This window comes from Taudactylus pleione, unplaced genomic scaffold (assembly GCF_031769625.1).
Source record: "Taudactylus pleione unplaced genomic scaffold, aTauple2 ptg000502l, whole genome shotgun sequence".
Taxonomy (NCBI): Eukaryota; Metazoa; Chordata; class Amphibia; order Anura; family Myobatrachidae; genus Taudactylus; species Taudactylus pleione.
The window spans coordinates 3,830,178-3,851,398 of NW_028284904.1; the positions used below are offsets into that span (position 1 = coordinate 3,830,178).

General features: G+C 49.3%; 1 protein-coding gene across 1 annotated transcript in view; it reads left to right on the forward strand.

Annotated features, from left to right (window-relative positions):
• The window catches only part of LOC148501798 (prominin-1-A-like), a 158,826-nt gene that overhangs the window by 119,450 nt on the left and 18,155 nt on the right, over window positions 1-21,221 (forward strand). The window contains exons 11-17 of the mRNA XM_088449980.1: window positions 1,154-1,313; window positions 2,386-2,538; window positions 4,187-4,310; window positions 8,056-8,132; window positions 9,733-9,817; window positions 10,000-10,146; window positions 20,632-20,697. Coding sequence (XP_088306106.1) covers window positions 1,154-1,313; window positions 2,386-2,538; window positions 4,187-4,310; window positions 8,056-8,132; window positions 9,733-9,817; window positions 10,000-10,146; window positions 20,632-20,697 — 812 coding nt within the window. The remainder of the gene's footprint in view (window positions 1-1,153; window positions 1,314-2,385; window positions 2,539-4,186; window positions 4,311-8,055; window positions 8,133-9,732; window positions 9,818-9,999; window positions 10,147-20,631; window positions 20,698-21,221) is intronic.

A 21,221-nucleotide genomic window follows, 5' to 3' on the forward strand; every position in this document is an offset into this window, starting at 1 on the left:
ATCACTGCTGATGTCAGTGGGGCCGCCCCCAAACGGCAGGCGTTCTTTCGGGAACACCTCCGTTTGGCCGGCCACGCCCCCTGCCCGCCTCCCAAACGAGACGAGCTGTCACTCACCATCGACAGCTCGCCCCATTTGGTGCGATGGAGCGCCCGTCGCTAGCTGGGTCTCACGCATGCGCACTTCGGAGCCGGCTCCGACGTGCGTATGCCCAGTGGGTGAACATCGACCTGGTTGCGAGTGCTCAGCGCTTGCGACCGGGTCTGAATGACCCCATGTGTCTCTACTGGAATCTAGCCACCCTATTAGTTTGCGGATGCACATCCTCGCACCTCCAACCAGCTTCTGCTCTCTGGAGGGCTTTCAGAAAATGACGCCCCATTGCTGGCTCCTCTGCAAAACAGCAGTTTGTATTGCAGGTAACCGCCAAATCCATCTTATGGCCTCCTCCTGGCAGCGTTCACTACTAAATTGCTGCAAACACTTGTACTGGTAGATACCAATTTATCAAGCAGTGTGGTGGAACGTTTATTCACTTTTATGACCATGGGCCTGATTTAGTAAGGATCGCTAGTCTGATAATACACATGCAACTGCAAATAATTGCATTCGCATTGCAATCGCAGCCTCACATTAGGACGCTCACATCCCCTTACTCACATCCGTAACACTTAGCAGAATGGCGAAACCATCGGTACAATCGAGTACCATCGGACCCATACGCACCCATGCACAAGCCCTGACCTTACTCAGAAATTGCTAACAGCCACGCACGCTATGAGACCTCACACGGTGTATGGCTACGCAGTGGATCATTTATGCACGCCCCTGAAATGGCGTTGAGATGCACTGGCACGCCTGCATTTCCCCCGACCAACCCCCCAGTCACCACCCACAAATGGCACTTCCTGTCAATCACTCTGCGATGGGTCTGAGTAGCCTGTGCGTACGCATGCGCAGTGCGAACTAATCAGCCGATTGCATGCGTTTAAGCAACTGCGATCCTTCCTGAATCACGCCCCATGTATCCTGCCGTCCCTGCCAGCCTGCCCCTGTCTGACAGCAGTAAGCTGCAGATCGGGAGCGATCTTGGTGGCAAATAAATATGTAATGTATTCTTAAGTCTTTAACCCATTGTTTTCTTATTTTGTAGCGGTGCAAGATCAGCTGGTGAAAATAAAACAGAAGATTCGAGACGCCAGGAGCAAAATTCCTATCGTGGATACATTAAATTCTGCGAATTCCTTTTTTGACTCTGCAAAAAATTACTCCCAAAAGTATCAGCCGGATATTGTGAAATATAATTATTACAGGTGCGCTGGATGTCTGTTATTCATCATCTGTTTAGTATCGCACCCTCCTCCCGCAGCTGGAATAGCTGCAGGGACTTTCGTGCTCGGAACTCCTACACTCGCGCAGAAACTCACCCACATAGCACAGTCACCCTGGGGAACCTTGGATAACTACAGATAGCTGTCATGTCTAAGTTATTGGTCTGAATAGACCCATTGCATTAGGGTAGCTAATATCTCCAGGGTGTCAGTCCTGGAGAAGCAAATATAACCGGTTTCTCCAAACCTTTGGTTCCAGACATAGGATGACAGTCATTCTGTAAGTTGGGGGGTGCGTTGGGGAGTGAGAAAATCAACTGTTAAAATAAATATTGATGGGAACATCTCCTTTAGCCAAAATTATTTCAGTCTTTTTTGTTCCATTATCCTTATCCTTGTCATACATGAACAAGACCTTTTTGCGCATTTCCATATCTGAATGCATTTAATTTGGATGCAGTACTGTACGTTTTGGTTCTTTGCTGTGTTTGACTGTAGCATATAATGACAATTATATTCTTTAGTTTGTGGAACCTAAGTATAATATTCTAAAGATTTTGGGCAAAATTTACTAAGCGGCGGTTTTACTGCAGTTTCTATTCTATTCTAAACCCCGGCGGTTTGGTGGCGGTTTCTATTCTATTCTAAACCCCGGCGGTTTGGTGGCGGTTTTGCAGCGGTTTCTAAATGACAGCCCTATTCTATTCTAAAATGTGTTTTGATTGTGGTTTGGCGGCGGTTTTTCTTTCTGCAGATTTACTAAGGCCAAAACCGCTGCAAAACTGCCATCAAAACACATTTTAGAATAGAATAGAACAGGGCTGTCATTTAGAAATCTTTGCAAAACCGCCACCAAACCGCCGGGGTTTAGAATAGAATAGAAACCACCACCAAACCGCCGGGGTTTAGAATGGAATAGAAACCGCCACCAAACTGCCGGGGTTTAGAATAGAATAGAAACCGCCATCAAACCGCCGCTTAGTAAATTTTGCCCTTTGTGTTCCTAAATCTGTGCTGGTTATGATGATTCTTCTTCCTCTTGCGCCCCCTGCAGGTGGATAGTTGGGATCTGTCTCTCCTGTATTGTTCTCCTAGTTGTTGTATGTAACTTGTGTGGACTGCTGCTTGCTCCATGTGGACACAAAGCAAACGTGGACCCCACTGAGCGCAACTGTGCATCAAATTCCGGAGGAGACTTCTTCATGGCGTAAGTGGGATAGTCTAAATGATTGTGGTCTGCAGGGCAGTAGTAATCTTCTATCTGACCAGCTTATGTTGTGCTGTCACCAGCCTGGGGAATCACTGGGAGATCAGTACTCTGCTCCAACATAGGGAGGTAATAATTACTCCCATCTGCATCTCGTATGGTAGAGAGCCGGCCCGGGCACCATTACTACGTGGCCTAATCGTGAGAGATGTGGGCACACCCCTTAGGAAAAGAAACTATTTGCATGGGTAGGGGGCGCTCTGAGCCCCTCAGCCTGCACAAATCCAGCGATAAGCGCGATTGCTCCCTCCCACAGTCAGAGAAGAGGAGACGGCTGCTGTTGGTCAGCGGCAGCGAGCAGCCTCCCACTGAGCGGCTGACAGGTTAGAGGGAGCTGCGTCGGGTCCCTCTAACAAGCCCTGGCCCGGGTAATTAGGTAAGTTGCCCCAACATTGGGACAAAGGGCCTGATTCAGACCCACTCGCAAGCGGCTGTCCGCTCGCAAGTGGGTCGATGTTGTGCACTGAGCATGCGCACGACGGCGGGAGCTCCGTCGTGCGCATGCTCCAGACGCGACGAGCGAAGGACTTTCATTCGCTCGTTGTGTCTGATCAAAGGGGGCGTGCTGTTGATGTTGATTGACAGCACGCTCCCTTTGGTGGGCGTGCCGGGGGCGTGCCTCCATGACGGGGGCGTTCCCAAGGGAACGCCTACCGTCAGAAGCCGGCCCACTGACATCACTAGTGATGTCAGTGGGAGTGATTTTGGCTCTGATAGAGCCAAAATCACTCCGGGCCTTGCGGTTGAAAAACTCAACCGCAGGCTCCGGCTCGCAGTGGCGATGGTCGTGATGGTCAAGACCATCGCGGCCATCAAACTGCACGCTCGTATAGGCTGTGGGTGGTGACCCACAGCTATACGAGCGTCCAGGAGGACGCTCCATAATTATGGAGGTGGGCCCTGATTCAGAGCGAGCGGCTCTGAATGAGGGCCAAAGTTCTCTCATATTACTTTTCTAAAAAGTTACGCCCTGCCTGACGTACGCCTGGCGCACAAGCTACTGTCTGTTAGCTGGATGCAACTTGAGAGGCTTCCGACCGCTCGTAATCAGGTAAATGCGCATTTGTATGGGCATCTGAGCGCATGTGTGTTATATTTCTGCATAACATTTCTGTGCGTGCTGTGGCAGTATCTGCACCCTGCACATCATGCCTCTCCTGTATGTCACTGCATCGTCACAAAGTTTGGGTCGACCTCCATTATGTAAACGACAGGGGCCCTTTAATGCCGGATTGGTTCGTATTTAGTTCAGTAGATTGTGGTACAAAGTTAATTAACCCATGTCATCTTTTACGGTCACTTGAAAATGTATCTGGTGATTTCCAACATGACTGCAGAAGAGTCTCCATACATCCGTTTGCTGCCAATAGTAAAATCACTATGGAATATAATGGTGCCATATAATTAAATATACATAAATACAAGAAAAAAAAAATCTGTTCTACTGTATATAATACCGTATGTAATATATATATATATATATATATATAAAATAAATATTCCAGCACTAGGTGGCGCTGTAGACTAGAAATGTAGAATCTGAAGGCAGCTGTCATATACAGTACTGTATATTCCTATGTAATTGCAGGGGTGCAGGATTCAGCTTCCTATTTGCGTGGCTCCTGATGGTGGTGACTGCAGTGCTGTTTGTCGTCGGTGGAAACGTCTACACCTCTTTCTGCAAACCGTGGGGCAACGAACAGCTGTACCAGGTAACTCAGACTCCTATACAGCGACTACTCTTCTTATAAATATACTCTGACTATTAATGATAATTCATTCAAAGGGCACTTGTATAGTTTAGACTCCAGCTGACACAGTTTTCTCATAGAGTGTATTGTTTATGCAACAACTTTTCATTGTAGTACTATGTGATGCTGTAAGGGCGTATCCAATTAGCCCCGAACATTGTTCGGGCGCTAATTGATCCCTGTGATCGGCGAAAAACGGGTATGTTTCGCAGATTATCCGCGATTTTCGACTATGTTTTTTTTTCACCCTATTCTGTTATTTTGGCCAAAATATAGTTCCCCCGTAAACACATAGGAGCAGCGATTAGCTTGCGGACCTATGTGTTCTCGCCTTTTTTTTTTTTGGCGAAAAAACGTCAATTATCATGGATTATTTTTCAGGACACATCAGGTCCCGAACTCCCCCCCACCGATAAGTGCTGGGCTGACTTCGGGGCTAATTGGATAGCCCCGGGTGAGCTAATTAGGTAATTTACCGCGGGTAATTGGATACCCCTTGTTTTTAAAGTATAGAATTGCTTTTTATTTTAATACATCATAAAGTTGTAATTTTGTAGAATTGCCGGCTCCTCAGGTCCCATAATTGAGTCAGATGTAGAGTCCTGCAAACCTTGTGACTGACTGATAAATTCTGTAGTTTGGAATTCCACAAAAACGATTCATCGATCGTCTGGGTAATGCGGCACCTTTCCCTCTCCCTGGTGTAACCGACGTCCGTGGGAGCCGCACAGGTTTATGGTCCCAGCTTTTACTTTATTGAAGGCTAATAACACTCTACAGAGTGACTTTGGCTGTGGCCGTCCATCCTCTGGGAAACTCAGGATGTTCTTCATCTTCTAATAATCCAGGTTGTGGACAGATACGCAGCCTATCAGTTGAAGCACCGCTATTGAATTTGTTCTAGAATATAGAATGACGCCTCGTTATGAAATACTGACAGTAAATGTCCCTGAAAGCCTTCTCTCTCTGTTATCTCCTGCTCTCAGCCATTACAGACCTTGAAGGGGGGGAATTCAATTGTTTTATCGTGGCTTTAACGAATGGGTGCCCGACAGAGCAATCCAATTGTCGCCCATATCTGGCACAGGTGCCGCAGGCACCGTCATTTTTGCGCGCAAACTCAAACTCCAGAGGCGGTGAGCAGAAACGTTCGCAAAGTCCGTAGTTTGGGCGCCCATTGGGGCACGAAATGTCTTTATTACCAGTTGATATTTTTACAGTGCATGAAGTCAATGTTTTTTTTGTTTTTAATGGACAGTGAATATTTTTATTAGTAATTTTGACCAATGTAATTAAAACTGCAGAGTTGCACGCGCCTCCCTTCATCTGCCGGCTGCCTGGCGCTCGTGATTCATTATCAGATGCAGAGTAGATTGCAGCGAAGCCAACATTTACTTGCACCAGCCCCACGCCCCAGGTTATCTGTCAGAGTACGGCCTCCAATGTGACCGTTGATGCGTCTAAGATCGCAGCCACGCCTGCGACACTCCCATAACACACCCATAAGACGGCCCATCTCCGTGCTTCCGCTCAGCCACCTCCCAGTTACCACCCAGGACAATCCATTTTCAAGCCATTTCTGAGACCCAGCTTCTCAATCCCAACTGCGAATATGTGCGTATGGATCTGGGCGCTTGCGCAGTGTGTGCAGTAGAAGATAAACGCTCAACTGTGCCAGACTTCGAGATTGCGTCCGACTCAGAGTGGGGCACATGAGGTGGCAGTAAAATACTGGATACATATTACTAGATATATTGTTTGAGCGAACAAGGAACAATTTATCAGTAGCGGAGGTGTACACCCGATGCCGATATATCATGCAGATAAAGCGGTCTGTGTGTAAGGGGGACCCGCCGACCGCCCGTACACCGTCTGCCATCTCAACGGGAATAATTTAAATGCCCGCCCAGTTGTGGCCGATTGGTAAGTGCAGAGCCGGCCCTAGCCAGTTTGGTGCCCTAGGCAAAATTTTGGCTGGTGCCCCCGCAGATAATCCCCACTAGCAGATGTATGTATGTATGTGTATATATATATATATATATATATATATATATATATATTATTCCCTTTAGAAACCCCCCTTTAAAAATCCTGTGTTTGCCACTGGGGTCCCGCACTGCAGTTTACAGTTGGCACTGGCTGCCAGTCAATCCTGGCTCGCGGACCAGCTGCCAATCAAGAAAAGGGAAGCTTAACTCTGGTGCAGCTGTGAGCTAATCGCTGCTTGCCAGCCAATGAGAAGCTGTCAAGTGGCAGCTTCTCATTGGCTCGCGACCGGCACTGGATTTGAAAAGCTGTCCTTCCTTTTGATTGGCAGCCGATACACACTGGTCGAGTCACACCACTTAAAAGTTCACCACTCCAAAGTCACCAGCTTCGCGGGGTCACGTCTGCTCTCGGTGCTCCTGGATTTATAAACAGGAAGACGCTGCTCAGCTGCTGTGACTCTCTCCTTTCCAGGAGTGTCAGCCATAATTCAGCCTAAATAAGCTCCCCATTGAGGAGACCCTAGAGGACAGACCACAGGTCAGGGGGGAAGAAGGGGTGTGTAGTGTACTGCTGAGGGGGGTATTCAAATTTCCATACCCCCACCTCTATATTCCCACTCTGAGCATATATATATATATATATATATATATACATATACACACACGCATACACTGTTTATATGTATACATTACACACACACGTTATATATATATATATATATATATATATATAATATATACACACACAGCATAGCCAGTCAATGTGAAGAACCTACCTCTTGAAGTTTTGAACTTCTCGGCAATGACAGAGCTGAGGCTGCCTATGGCCTGGGGAGGGTGAGTCATTGGAGCAGAGAGGAGTTTCTGCTAGTGGAGCTGTCTGCGGGAGATTGCCTCCTCCTGTTCTTCCTGGGAGGTGAGCGAGGCCACTGTGGCAGAGAGGGAGACAGGGATAAAAGAGCCAGCGCGGGCGCAACATTATACATCAGTGCGGACGCAATACGGAATGACGCGAGTCATTCATTTTACATACTATGCCGCATGCGCAGTGAACTGTGCAGCAAACCAGCCGGGGAAGGGCAGCTTCAGAAGGAGTCACGCCGGGATCTACTAGCGCCGCAATGCCCGGGCAGACGGCGCACTCTGTTATTTACTTAAAAGTAAAATTTATCTTACGCGGCCTCACAGGGCCCCATTGTACCTCGGGGCCCGGGACAGGGGTACCCTTTGTACCCCCCTGTCGCCGGGCCTGCCGCTAACCTACCTTGTCCTGTCACTGTGTGTAACGGCACCAAGCCTTGTTATACTATTCTCTCCTTTTAGTAAGAGGGTGGTCCTGTGCATACCCGGACCAACCCGTAGTTTCCTCTATGGAGCCGAATGCCCCTAGGCATTAGAGTCGCCCCTAGGCATTTGCTTAGAATGCTTATGCCTAGGGCCAGCTCTGGGTAAGTATAGCTTAGCTAATCGGCCGCTCGGTTGGCGTGATGGCTGGTAGGTCGCTAGGTCAGCGCGACGGCTGAGGGCATGGAGGGCACATTTGAAGCCTTGGAGATTAGTGGCTGATCTAACAGAACGTGGGATCAGTGTGACATTATTCCCACTTATTGTGATAGTGGAGTCTTTGCAGTACAAATAACTCACTTCTCTTATAATAGACTATCCTACATAGTATGGCCGGATCTGTAGCACTCACAGTCTTTATTTTTTATTTGTAGTTTGTCGATGCCAATGTAAACCTAAGCCAGACGCTGAAAATAAACATCAGTAACCTGAGCATCTCTGCCATATACAGGTATGTAAAACAGCCGCCGCTCTATGGCCAATATGTCTCTGATCAGGGTTCTAAGAAAGTGTCTGCATGGATGGTTCCCTGAGCGCACCTCTCGCTCTGCACATCAAGGGACCTATTTATCAATATCAGTTTTATTAATGTGGATAAAGGGTGAGTTCACTTCACACCTTTTTCACAATATTTCAGTATCACTTAAATGTATCAAAGGGTTTTTTGGAGCAGTTTCTGTACTAAAAAAAAAAACTTCTCCAGGCCCTTAAATTTGCATTAATTTAGTAAGCAGATGGCATTTCCCATACTTGTAATGGGCAGGGCCGGCCCTGGTCATGGGGGATGTGCTCTGCTTCAAATATGCTAAAAGAAATTATTAAACAAATCCCAGGAGGGAGCTGGCGATAACAGCAGCACTGAAGATGGCATTAACCAGGGTTTCCCCCCATCTCACCTACTCTAACTCAGCCTTCCCTGCCCGCTGACAGGGTACACGTAGCCCCTAGTAGGCCACGCGGTGATCAGCCTGCCAATAACCAATAAGTAAGAGAAATGAGAGGTTTATGTCTAAGGGGTCTATTTACTAAGCAGTGTTAGGAGACAGAGTGAAAAGTGATAAGAAAGTGATAAGGTGCCAGCCAATCAGCTCCCAACTGTCATCTCACAGACTGTGTTTGAAAAATGACAGTTGGGAGCTGATTGGCTGGCACCTTATCACTTTCTTATCACTTTTCACTCTGTCTCCTAACACTGCTTAGTAAATAGACCTCATAGTCCTTATTTAGCCCCCCTTCCCCTAACCTCAGATGCACAGACCTTTCACCACACTTCTATCCTTTCAGATTTTTCTTCCTAGTTACTAATTGAGCTGCTCATTTCCTACATGTCAGCCTTTCTGTACCCATGTCTGACTTGTGACCTCTGACCCTGCTGGCAAATCTCAAATCCCTTTGTTTCTCAATACAAGCTCCTCTAGGCTCTTAGCAGGCAAACAAGGTTGGTCCATAATACAATCTATTGGAGAATGGAACAATTTAACCCTTTCTCATACCCGTTTATAATTAGAGATGCAGCACTGTATATAATTGAGTCAAAATAGTTACTCTCCTGTGAACATCTTGGGGGAGATGTACCAAGCCTTGGAGAGAGATAAAGTAGAGAAGATACCCAAAGCACCCACTCAGCTTCTAACTGTTTATTTCAAAGACTCTGCTAGATAAAAGACAGAAGCTGATTGGTTGCTTTGGGCAACTTCTGCACTTTTATCTCTCTCCAAGGCTTGATACATTTCCCCCCCTGGTCGGTCTTTCTGTCTGTCTGCCTGTCTGTCCATATGTTCTCATTTGCATCACACAGGGGTCTATTTACTAAGCAGTGTTAGGAGACAGAGTGAAAAGTGATAAGGTGCCAGCCAATCAGCATCCATGTTTGAAAAATGACAGTTGGGAGCTGATTGGCTGGCACCTTATCACTTTTCATTCTGTCTCCTAACACTGCTTAGTAAATAGACCCCACAGTGTAGCAGAAAAACTTTGCGGCGAGTGCTATAGTTAACTGGCCCACATTCATCACCCTGCTGCATGTTTCTGGTGTCATTCTTCTCTTGCAGGGGTTGTCAGCGCAATGATCCCCTGTGGAGCACTTTAAACCTGAACTCCATGATCAATCTGAATGACTATCTGAATATCAGCGCGGTTAGTATTACAGGATGGGCGGCAGTGCAGCCAGCGAGTGCTTACATGCAAACTCGCAAAATCCCAACTTGCAAACTGCGGAAATAATTTTGCTGTTGTGGGAAATCTGCACAATTGTACAGTACCTCATCGTTAATGTCTGTAAATGACGTGTGTATTCCCCCCCCCTCCCCCACCCCCAGTACACCGGTGAAGTGAATTCGACTGTGGAGAACACCAATATCAGCCTATCGGACATCTCGTTCATGAGCGCCAGTCAGAGGGAACAAGCGAACAACGTATCCACGTCTGGCGTTGATAAACTCAACTTCACAGACCTCAATCAGCAGGTATGGACACATTCTTGTAAAAAGGGCAGATTTAGGGGCCTATGTATCAAAGCTTGATGAGAGATAAAATTGTGAGATATAAATCACTAACCAATCAGCTTCTAACTTACATTTTATAGGCTGTGTATGAAAAATGACAGTCAGGAGCTGATTGGTTAATACTTTTTCTCTCACAATTTTCTCTCATATCAAGCTTTGATACATAGGCCCCTTAGACGCTCTGGGCGCAAATATCAAAGCAGCTTGTGCTTACCTTAGTCTTGTTACCATTTACCGTTGGACTAAAATATAACCATAAAAAACAGAGTGGGTAGGTCACCTACTAAGCGCTATGTCAGAGTTGTGGGATATAGAAGGGTGAATGTAATATCCCTCAATTTGTGGATAAGTAGAAACATTAAAAATATTATGGAACCAATACTATATCTATGATACCAGCTTACTTGTCTTATTTATGAACAAATTCAATAGACATAGGTATAAATAAAAGTACCTTTAAACACAAGGTAAATAAGTTATAACAATTGCTGAGTTAGATTAATATATTAAGATTTACCCTTAAAATAAGGGATCAAACAATCTGCAGTCGTTCTGATGTAAAATAGACTCATAGCAGAAATGTGGGCACTGGGACCCCTTGATAACCGTTTTCCAGGATATCCAGGTATTTTCCAAGGGGTCAGACTGCAGGGTCCCAATCATTGTAGTTCCAGGATCTGGTGTCTGGTGATCTGGTTTGGTACGTACACTCGGCAGTCCACACTCGCCCTCTCTTCTCTGCCTCTGACTGTGGCTTCTCCTCCATCTGGTCACCAAATCACACTTCCCTATCCAAGACTTTCCCATGCTGCTCCCCTCCTTGCTCTATGAAGCTCTCCACATGTCTGCAGATCTTCAAACATGCCCTTAAACGCACCTGTTCCTCAAAGCCTACCAGCCCTCCTCACAATATGTCCTCCCTAGTTATCATTTCTACTTCAGGGTCCATAGGGTATCCACAGGATACCTTGGGGTATAGGTGTGACGTCAGTCATCGGGCACCAAAGAGTTAAGCTTTTCAGCCTCCCAGGATGCACTAGGTCCCCCTCCTATACCCCGCCCCCGAGCCAAGGCACCTCAGTTTAGTTTGGTGCCTGGTCGGAGTCGGGTGCACCTGTCGGAGTGGGGGCTAGAAGAGCCCCTGAAGTTTTCTTTTATGCAGCTGTGGCTGCACATCTGGATGTACAGCATGGACAGTCAGTCCTGACGTCCATGCTGTCTTCCCTACACCCCCGCCGGTACCAGAACGCCGGTACTGATCTGGGGATGCTGGTGAGCATCTGGGGTCACAGCTAGCGATGACCCCAGATGTTCCGGACCATGGCCGGATTCAAGGGGGACAAAGGCAAGCAGCGGGGTCCCGCGGTGGGTCCCCGCTGGTCACATGGTCCTAAGTCCCCAGGCAGGGGGCTCCTTGGGGACTGGCTGCAGTGTGGAGCCAGGCGACCAACCTGCGCTTCCACTACCCCCTGGGACAGCGGACCGCAGCAGAGCGGTAGCGCTGCGGCGTCCCAGGGGTTAAATGCATGCCAGGGGAGCGCGCCTTCCCTGTCTCACAGCCGGTGCCTCCCCCGCTGCACACAGCCCTCTCTGCACTCTGCACGCTGCCGACTGGTCCTGTGGCAGCCTCCTCTCTGCTCCTCGGCGGCCATCTTCTCTGAATGCATGGTGAACGCTGCTGGAAGCCTGGACGGAAGCATCGTGGTCTGGGTCCCCCCGCATACCTCTCCTCCGATTTGGGTCAGGTCTGTGTATGCTGCGCTGTGTCCTACCAGGCCCTGTGTCTGTGTAGTTGAGTGATCAGCGCTGTTAGTGCAGGAATTGATATTTCTTTGCATTGTATGTGACTGTGCTAGCGCTGCTGCCTGTAACTTTTCTTCTAACTGTCAGCTTTATTATTGTCCCTGTTCTTTCTGCTAAGCCCTTGCGGTGCGGTGCTGCAGGGTGGTCTCTCGCCTATTTAATATATAATTGGTGAAAGGGGTCACATACGTGGTGCCATCATGTCTGAAAGTGATTTTCCCCTCCGGCTACAGTGTACTACGTGTAAAGTACCGTTAGCGGAGGGGGAGGGTAGCACGGAGGGCCTCTGCCGGCAGTGTTTGTCCATGGCGCGGCCTCTTACGGTTACAGCACCGGTACAGGAGCCGCCCTGGGCTTGTTTCGCTCAGGCGCTTACAGCCTTAGTGGGCCAGTTAGCTCCGCAGCCCGCGTTTACACCGATGGGTTTGTCCCAGCAGTCAGTGGTGTCGTCACCCATGCAGGGTTTCCCACGACAATTGGTGGTACCCCACAGTCTCCCTATTTCCCCGCTCCCGGTTTCTCAGGAGCCAGCGTGGGTTAACTCCCTGACGAGTTCTGTACAGCACTTGTCGGATGTGTTGCAAGGGGAGTCTGTGATGCGGCCACATAAACGGCCGGTGGCGTCTCTGTCGGCTCCTTATGAGGATGACGAGGGGACGTCTGATGATGGGGAGATTCTGGATCCTTACGATCAGGAACCCCTCCATACTAAGGACGCTGATGCTAAGTCCAAAGTATATATTCCTGGACTTATTCGGGCGGTCCGCACAGCCTTGGTGATTGAGGACGAAGTTCCCCCAGCGGCCAAATCTAAGTATGCCTTTTTCAAGGATGTGAAGGGGCGATGCCACAGTCTTTCCTCTTTCGGGTCAGTTAGTGGACCATTTAGAGGAGGCGTGGAAACAGCCTGGCAAAAGATACCAGCCGCAGAGGCGCCTGGCAATGGCTTATCCGTTCGCGGATAATTATTTTGCAAAGTGGGAATCCCCTCCACAGGTGGATTCTCACGTGACCCGTCTTGTCCGTAGTGCCACATTGCCGATGCCATCCATGTCCTCCCTTAAGGATGCTACGGACCGCAAGGTGGAGATCTGCCTGAAGTCCGCTTATTCCCTTGCGGGGGGCAGCACGGCCGGCTATGGCCATTTGCTGGGTTGCCAGAGCGATGGAGCGCTGGGCGGATTCATTAGAGGCATCTTTTGATTCCGACTGTCCGGCCGAACAGGCGGAGTTGATTGGTAATCTCCGTGATTCGGCCACTTATATCAACGAGGCGGCCTTAGACATTAGTACTCTGGTGTCTAGAATTTCTTCAGCAGCGGTGGCTGCTTGTTGCACCTTGTGGCTGCGATCCTGGAAGGCGGACGCAGATTCCAAAAAGGGTCTGGAGGCGTTGCCATTTACCGGAGAAGTTCTCTTCGGTCCGGATCTGGATAAGATTGCGGCCACGCTGGCGGCAGCCAAATTGGCTTGTCTCCCGTCGGCCGCTGCTCCTTCTGGTTCTGGACCATCGTCCTTTCGGTCATCTAGGGCCCAGGGCAGGCCCAAACCACAGTCGTTTCCTCAACAGGCTGGCCCTAAGAAATCGGCCAAGCCCCGGAAGCAGGCATGGAGTACCAGACGTCCGGCCCCCAAGCCAGATGACAAGCCTGCGGCCTGACGGTCCGGGCCTCCCTTTGGGGGATCCCAAGGTGGGAGGCCGCCTGCTGCAGTTCGCCCAGTGTTGGTCGGCCACTACGACAGACACTTGGGTTCTCGAGGTGGTCTCCCACGGGTACGCCCTCTCCTTCCGGCACAGACTCCCGGCTCGATTCTTCACCACGGGTCTACCATCAGACCGGACCAAGGCTACGGAGCTGCGGAAGGTATTGCATACTATGCTCCAGGCTGGAGTTATAGTGCCTGTTCCATTCTCCCAGAGGGGCCAGGGTTTCTATTCAAATCTTTTTTTGGTACAGAAACCCAATGGGTCATATCGTCCGATTCTCAACCTCAAAGCTCTCAACAGGTCTTTGCGGGTTCCGAAGTTTCGGATGGAGACCCTACGGTCCATCATTCTGGCACTGGAACCTGGGGACTACATGGTGTCATTGGACATACAGGACGCTTACCTGCATGTCCCTATTCTTTTGCGCCATCAACAGTTCCTCAGGTTTGCAATCCGCAGCGACCACTTCCAGTTTCGGGCGTTACTTTTTGGCCTGGCGACAGCACCACGCGTTTTCACCAAGGTGATGGCGGTCATGGCGGCTTCTCTGCGGCTGCAGGGAGTCCGCATGTTGCCGTACTTGGACGACCTTTTATTGGTGGCAGGATCTCCAGAGCTCCTTCTACGCCACTTGGACCTGACCATTGCGCTACTGCAACCGCACGGCTGGATAATTAACTGGCAGAAGTCCACTCTAATCCCGTCTCGGAGGATTCTGCACCTTGGAGCCTTATTGGACTCTGAACAGCAGAGGATCTTCGTGACGGAGGAAAAGATCTCTGCTTTACAGTCGAGGGTGCGCAGTTGTCTGCTCAGCCGCCGGGTGTCTCTACACTCGGCGATGAGGTTACTGGGCTCCATGGTGTCGGTGTTCGACATGGTGGAATATGCCCAGTTTCACTCCAGACCTCTGCAGCACCTGATTCTGTCCAAGTGGAACGGGCTGCCTCAGTCTCTGAAGTCCCAGACGATTGTGATCACCCCGGAGGTTCGCCTGTCCCTTGCCTGGTGGTTACAGACGACCCATCTCAGCGGGGGACGTCCGTTCTGGGTTCCAAATTGGGTCCTGTTGACAACGGACGCCAGTCTTCGGGGCTGGGGAGCAGTTTCGGGTCCACACTTGTTCCAGGGCAGGTGGACGCCGACAGAAGCGGAGCTTCCAATCAATATCTTGGAACTCCGTGCAGTCTTCAATGCTCTCCAGCAGGCACATCGGGTTCTACAGGGTCGTCCGGTACAGGTCCAGTCGGACAACGCTACCACCGTGGCCTACATAAACAGGCAAGGAGGAACCCGAAGTCGGGCGGCTCTCGTGGAGGTCTCTCGGATCCTGGTATGGGCGGAGCGCAATCTTCCAGCCATATCAGCGGTCTTCATCCCGGGAGTGCTAAATTGGGAGGCGGACTTTCTAAGTCGCCAGGACGTTCATCCGGGGGAATGGTCCCTGCACCCGGACGTTTTTCAACTGCTGGTGGACAGATGGGGTCTTCCAGAGATCGACCTCATGGCGTCCCGGCACAAAAACAAGTTGCCGGTGTACGGGTCTCGCACAAAGACGAAGGGGCGTCTCTGGTGGATGCTCTGTCCGTCCGGTGGACGTTCCGGTTCGCATACCTGTTCCCTCCGGTCTCCCTTCTTCCACGGGTAATCCGGAAATTCAAACAGGAAGGAGGGACGCTCCTGTTGATAGCTCCCGCGTGGCCCAGACGGCACTGGTTCTCAGACCTTCAGGGTCTGTCCGTGGACAGTCCTCTGCGGTTACCGCTACGACCGGACCTTCTGTCACAGGGTCCTTGTCTTCACCCGGACCTGACTCGGCTGTCTTTGACGGCGTGGCTGTTGAGACGGCCATGCTGAGGTCCCAGGGGTTTTCCAGCTCTGTGGTGCGTACTATGTTGCGAGCTCGGAAACCGGCTTCCGCGAGGATATACCATCGCGTGTGGCATACGTTCTTCCAGTGGTGTCGACCGAGAGGTTATGCACCGCGGGAGTTTCGTCTGTCTCGGATTCTCGCCTTCCTGCAAGCGGGACTAGATCATGGGCTTCGCCTTGCTTCTTTGAAGGTACAGGTTTCGGCCCTGTCTGTCTGGTTTCACCGTAGGATTGCTACAATCCCGGATGTGCGCACCTTTATGCAAGGTGTTCTCCGCATTCAGCCGCCCTTTGTTCCACCTGTGGCGCCTTGGGATTTGGCTGTGGTCCTGAGGGCTCTCCAAGGACCGCCGTTTGAACCACTGGGCTCAGTGGATCTTAAATGGCTAACAGCTAAGACTGTTTTCCTTCTGGCCATTGCTTCGGCCAGACGTGTTTCTGATTTAGGGGCTCTTTCTTGTAGACCCCCTTTCTTGGTTTTTCATGGGAACAGGGCAGTGCTCCGCACTCGGCCCGAGGTTCTTCCCAAGGTTGTTTCCCAGTTTCATGTTAATGAGGAAATCGTTGTTCCGGCCTTTAACTCACCGGGTCTTTCCGTGGGTGAGGCCTCTTGTGCGGGCCTTAAGGACTTATGTTGACCGCACTTCTTCGTTTAGGAAGTCGGACGCTTTGTTTGTCCTCTATGGCTTCCGTAAAAAGGGTTGGCCTGCCTCAAAGCAAACTTTGGCAGCCTGGATCCGTATGGCTATTTCTGAAGCTTATCTTCATGAAGGCCTACCGGTTCCTCCACCTCTGAAGGCTCATTCCACTAGGTCTGTGGGTCCTTTGTGGGCAGCTCGACGTGGTGCCTCTGCAGTTCAGATCTGCAAGGCTGCTACGTGGTCCTCTGTCCATACCTTCGTGAGGTATTACAGGTTTGACACCTTCACCTCTCAGGATGCTTCCTTCAGGCGGCGGATTCTCCTTTCAGCACAGGAGCGTCCCCACCCTTAAAAGATACTGCTTTGGGACATCCCCAAGGTATCCTGTGGATACCCTATGGACCCTGAAGTAGAAAATATGAGATATGGTAAGAACTTACCCTTGTTATCTCTATTTCTACGAAGTCCATAGGGTTCCACAGGACTCCCGCCCTGTCGCACCTGTGCTGCAGATGGGCTTTGCTCTGGTCACCGGTTTTTCCATCTCCCTCTGGTGAGAATGTGATTCTTGTGTGTGTCCAGATCTTTTTTCTCTCTCTTCCTTCTCCTCCTCCGGCCTATGGCTTGGTAACTAACTGAGGTGCCTTGGCTCGGGGGCGGGGTATAGGAGGGGGACCTAGTGCATCCTGGGAGGCTGAAAAGCTTAACTCTTTGGTGCCCGATGACTGACGTCACACCTATACCCCAAGGTATCTTGTGGAACCCTATGGACTTCGTAGAAATAGAGATAACAAGGGTAAGTTCTTACCATATCTCATATTTTCCCAGCTTCACCTCACCCGTAGGTCCTTCACCTACTTGTTTCTCTTCTGGTACTAACCGTGCCTCTAGTGCATGCCTTCTCAGTCAGCAGCTCTGATCCTGTCTGTCTGCCCTCCCAGGGAACTGGGTCACTCACTGCCAGTGGTTCTATCAGTCACTCACCTGTATTGGCATGTCACTATGTGATCCCCCTCCTGTAAACTGTCTATTTGAACTTCCTATATTAATTGTATGTTACTGTAATTTCCCTGTACGGTGCTACGGACACTCTGTGGCACCTTTTTATAAATGAAATATAATAAAACACTGTCGAGTCACATTATTATGACCACCAGCTAGTAGCCAGAGTAACTGCCGTGTGCAGGTAAACGGGCTGGGAGTGACTCAATAAGGTGCTGGTAGGTGGGCACATGTATCTGGAGCCATGCTGACTGCAGTGCACCCCACAGCTGCTGGAGGGTGTGTGGTGGTGTATCCAACGATCGAGGTGGTCCCAATTAGTGTTCAAGTCTGGGGAATTAGGGAGCCAGGGAAGTACCTGGAAGTCTTGGTCATGCTCGTCCAACCACTGTTGGACATATCTAGCCATGTGATATGTCGCCTTGTCTTGCTGGAAGATCCCATCTGCCTCAGGGAAGACAATCAGCATGTATGGGTGTATGTGCTCTACAAGGATGGATTCATAACCAAATCGGTTGAACATTGCTTCCTCATGGATGAGTGGGCCCAGAGAATGCCATGAAAACCATCCCCAACCATAACGCTTCTACCACCCGCGTATGTTCTTCCAGCAATGGTTGCAGGGTGTTTCATCTCCGATGTTTCTCGTCTGACACGCCAATGTCCATCCGTCGGATGAAGCAGAAAACGTGACTCATCGGAGAAGGCAACCCTTTGCCAATCAGCGGAGGTCCAATCCCGACACAGGCGTGACAATTGAAGCCTTTTCTGCCTTTAGCATAGGTGCAGTGACCATCCGTTTGCTTCGGAGCCCCAGACGCAGTCATTTAGACACACGTCTGGTGGCCCCCAGGTTAATTTTGACTGTGATCTGCTCCACTGTAGCATGTCGGTCAGCGATAACGCACCTTCGTAGTCGACGTTCACCTCTCACATCAATGGCACACGGTGCTCCGCAGTTTACACATCGGTTATTCGCAATGGTGCCATCTGTCCAGTCTCGATACACCTTCACCACAGCAACACGCAAACAGTTCACAAACCGCGCTGTTTCAGAAATACTGCCACCCTTGGCCCGAGCGACAATAATCATCCCTTTTTTGCAACTCGCCCCTTTTACCAATGACACCAACGAGTGATATGTGTGCACACGGCCTATCGCACACCTTCTATACCCACCAAGCCAGCGCACGGCACGTGACGTACTTCATGGGCTACGCCCTGCCGACATCAAATGTAGGAGGTGGTAATAATAATGTGCCTCCACTGTGTAATATATAGTGGTCCATGAATAGCAAGTCAATTTGGTGGAACTTTTATTAAAAGAAAGTAAATAATAAAATATTATGCCCATTAGCATTCAGCCCACAAGGGCTCTCTGCTTAAATGGTAACAAATGCAGCACAAATGTCTCAGTGGCCACGAAAACTTATAGTGTTGGGCTAAACTTGATTTTATTCACGTCCCCACCTCTACATCACATTCGTACCTGCGCACAACGGCGGCGGTGGTTGGTTGTGATTGGGTGACTGGGCTTAACATGGTGACTGGTTTACATAGCTTATATCCGTAGCGCCCATGTGGTCAGGGCAGTCACTGGATAACCATGACCACAACAATGCCAGCGTCCTGATATTACCGACATCCACTGCAGTGGCTAAAGGAGGTGACGCGACGTGCGCCGGCTGGGACATCAGGGTGGGAGGGGGCAATAGACAGAAAGGCAGAAAACATGGCACAAATAATGTACAAAAACATTATACAAAAGGTAAAGATGGCACTGCCCAAGGTACTTTACATACCAAGAAGTGTGAGGAGCACGTTATACATAAGGTCGTGGAATAACAGTTGAGGTGAAAAGTGAGGGTGGCTATTCTTAGGCAGCAGCGTTAGTAGCCTTCAGGGATAAATAATAAAGCAGCCATTGGTGACTGGCATTTCTGTGGCATTACCGGTGGTGGGTTACAGGAATTAGGAGAGACAACAGAATGTACAGACATCAAACATCAACCAGTTACTGTAGAAATCCCAAAAGGTTTGCCATTATTGTCCTTCTCCATTTATCATAATTGAGTCTTTAATTCTAGAGGAATGCTGCCTCTATTCCCTTCCTCAGATATCACTGCCCCTGTCACATGCATCTGTGTCCTCACTGATACATCACTCATGTCCTGATATACTCTGTGCTGCTGGGGGCATCCTACTCCTGCCACTACATAACTCTCAGTCTGTGGCATTCTGCTGCCTCCATTCTCCTCCTCACATCATGTTACTGTCCCTGTCACATGCAGCCCTGTTCTCACTAGCACATCAGTTATCTCCTGATATACTCTGTGCTGCTGGGGACATCCTACTCCTGCCACTATATAACTGTTTGTGGCTTCCTGCTGCCTCCATTCCCCTCCTCACATTATGTCACTGCTCCTGTCACATGCAGCCCTGTCCTCACTAACTCATTACTCATCTCCTGATATACTCTGTGCTGCTGGGGGACACTGCTCCTTCCACTATATAACTCTCAGTCTATGGCTTCCTGCTGCCTCCATTCCCCTCCTCACATTATGTCACTGCTCCTGTCATATGCAGCCCTGCCCTCACTAACACATTGCTCATCTCCTGATATACTCTGTGCTGCTGGGGGACCCTGCTCCTTCCACTATATAACTCTCAGTCTGTGGCTTCCTGCTGCCTCCATTCCCCTCCTCCCAGAAAAACGTGACTGTTGGGAGGTATGCCACCCCTAACAGTAACCGGAATGACATTTCAACTATACTTACATTCACCTACCCTCCAACATGACCCCTTCCACCCGGTACAAAATGCTCTGCTCCTGGACTTCCCACCTAATTAATGATTGCAGTCACCTGTGTTGAGCAAGTTAATGGATGAGCAGGTGTTTCACCACAGGTGGCTGCAATCATCAATTAAGAGAAATCCAGGAGCAGAGTATTTTGTATCGGGTGGAAGGGGTCATGTTTGGAGGGTCTGCATTCAATGATATTAAAAATGTCTGCCTAACTTCCAGTGCTGTATTGTTGTATCGTCACCACTTCATAACTGGAGTTTAATATTCAATCTAATCATGTACTCAGACCTAAGGCAAATGCACTGTAAATAATGGATCGTGGTATTTTGTACTACTATTTATCAAAGCTTCTAGAGAGCCGAAATTGTGAGAGATAAAGTTATAACCAATCAGCTTCTAACTTACATTTGTATTTTAAAAAATGACAGTTAGGAGCTGATCGGTTGGTACCTTTATGTCTCACAATTTTGGCATTGCGGTATGGCAGAAAAACGGCCCATATGCTTTAAAAAACATTTTATTAAAAGGAAAATTAAAAAAAACAATAAAAACAAAAAGTAAAGATATGATAAACGGTATAATTGTGCTAACACTTGTTTTATTTTTCATTCCAGATGTCCAAGAACATCATGAAGACCAGCCTTACAGCATTTGCAGATCAGCTGGATGCCTTGGCCGCTGTAAGTTATTAGTAAAAACGCTGCCAGATTATTTAGTATGAATGAAAATGGGTCACTTCAGTATATAGCAAGAGACCCCTACAGTCGTTGTGAATCAGACAAGGAATGGGGGAATCCTCCGCCTCGGAGGAAGACATTTTATTTGTTAAACTAATAATTCTGAGAAAGCAGATTAGGAACCCGGGACATGACTGTAACTTTCTCAGATCTCATATGGTAATTGGGGTTGGTTACGGGATCCCGGCGGTCAAAATCCTAACAGAGTTAGTATACCGACATTTGTCGGTCAGTATCCTAACTCTCCCTCTAACCCTAACCCTCCCTCCCCGGTGCCTAAACCTAACCCCCTCCCCAGTGCCTAAAACTAACCTCCCCCTCCCTGCACCCTAAACTTAACCCTCCCCCCTTAGTGCCTAACCCTAACCATCCCCCTAACCCCACTACTTACCTTTGGGATGCCAGTGCCGGGATTCTGACAGGTGTCGGGACTTTGGCGCCAGTATTCTAAGCGACGTCATCCCGCT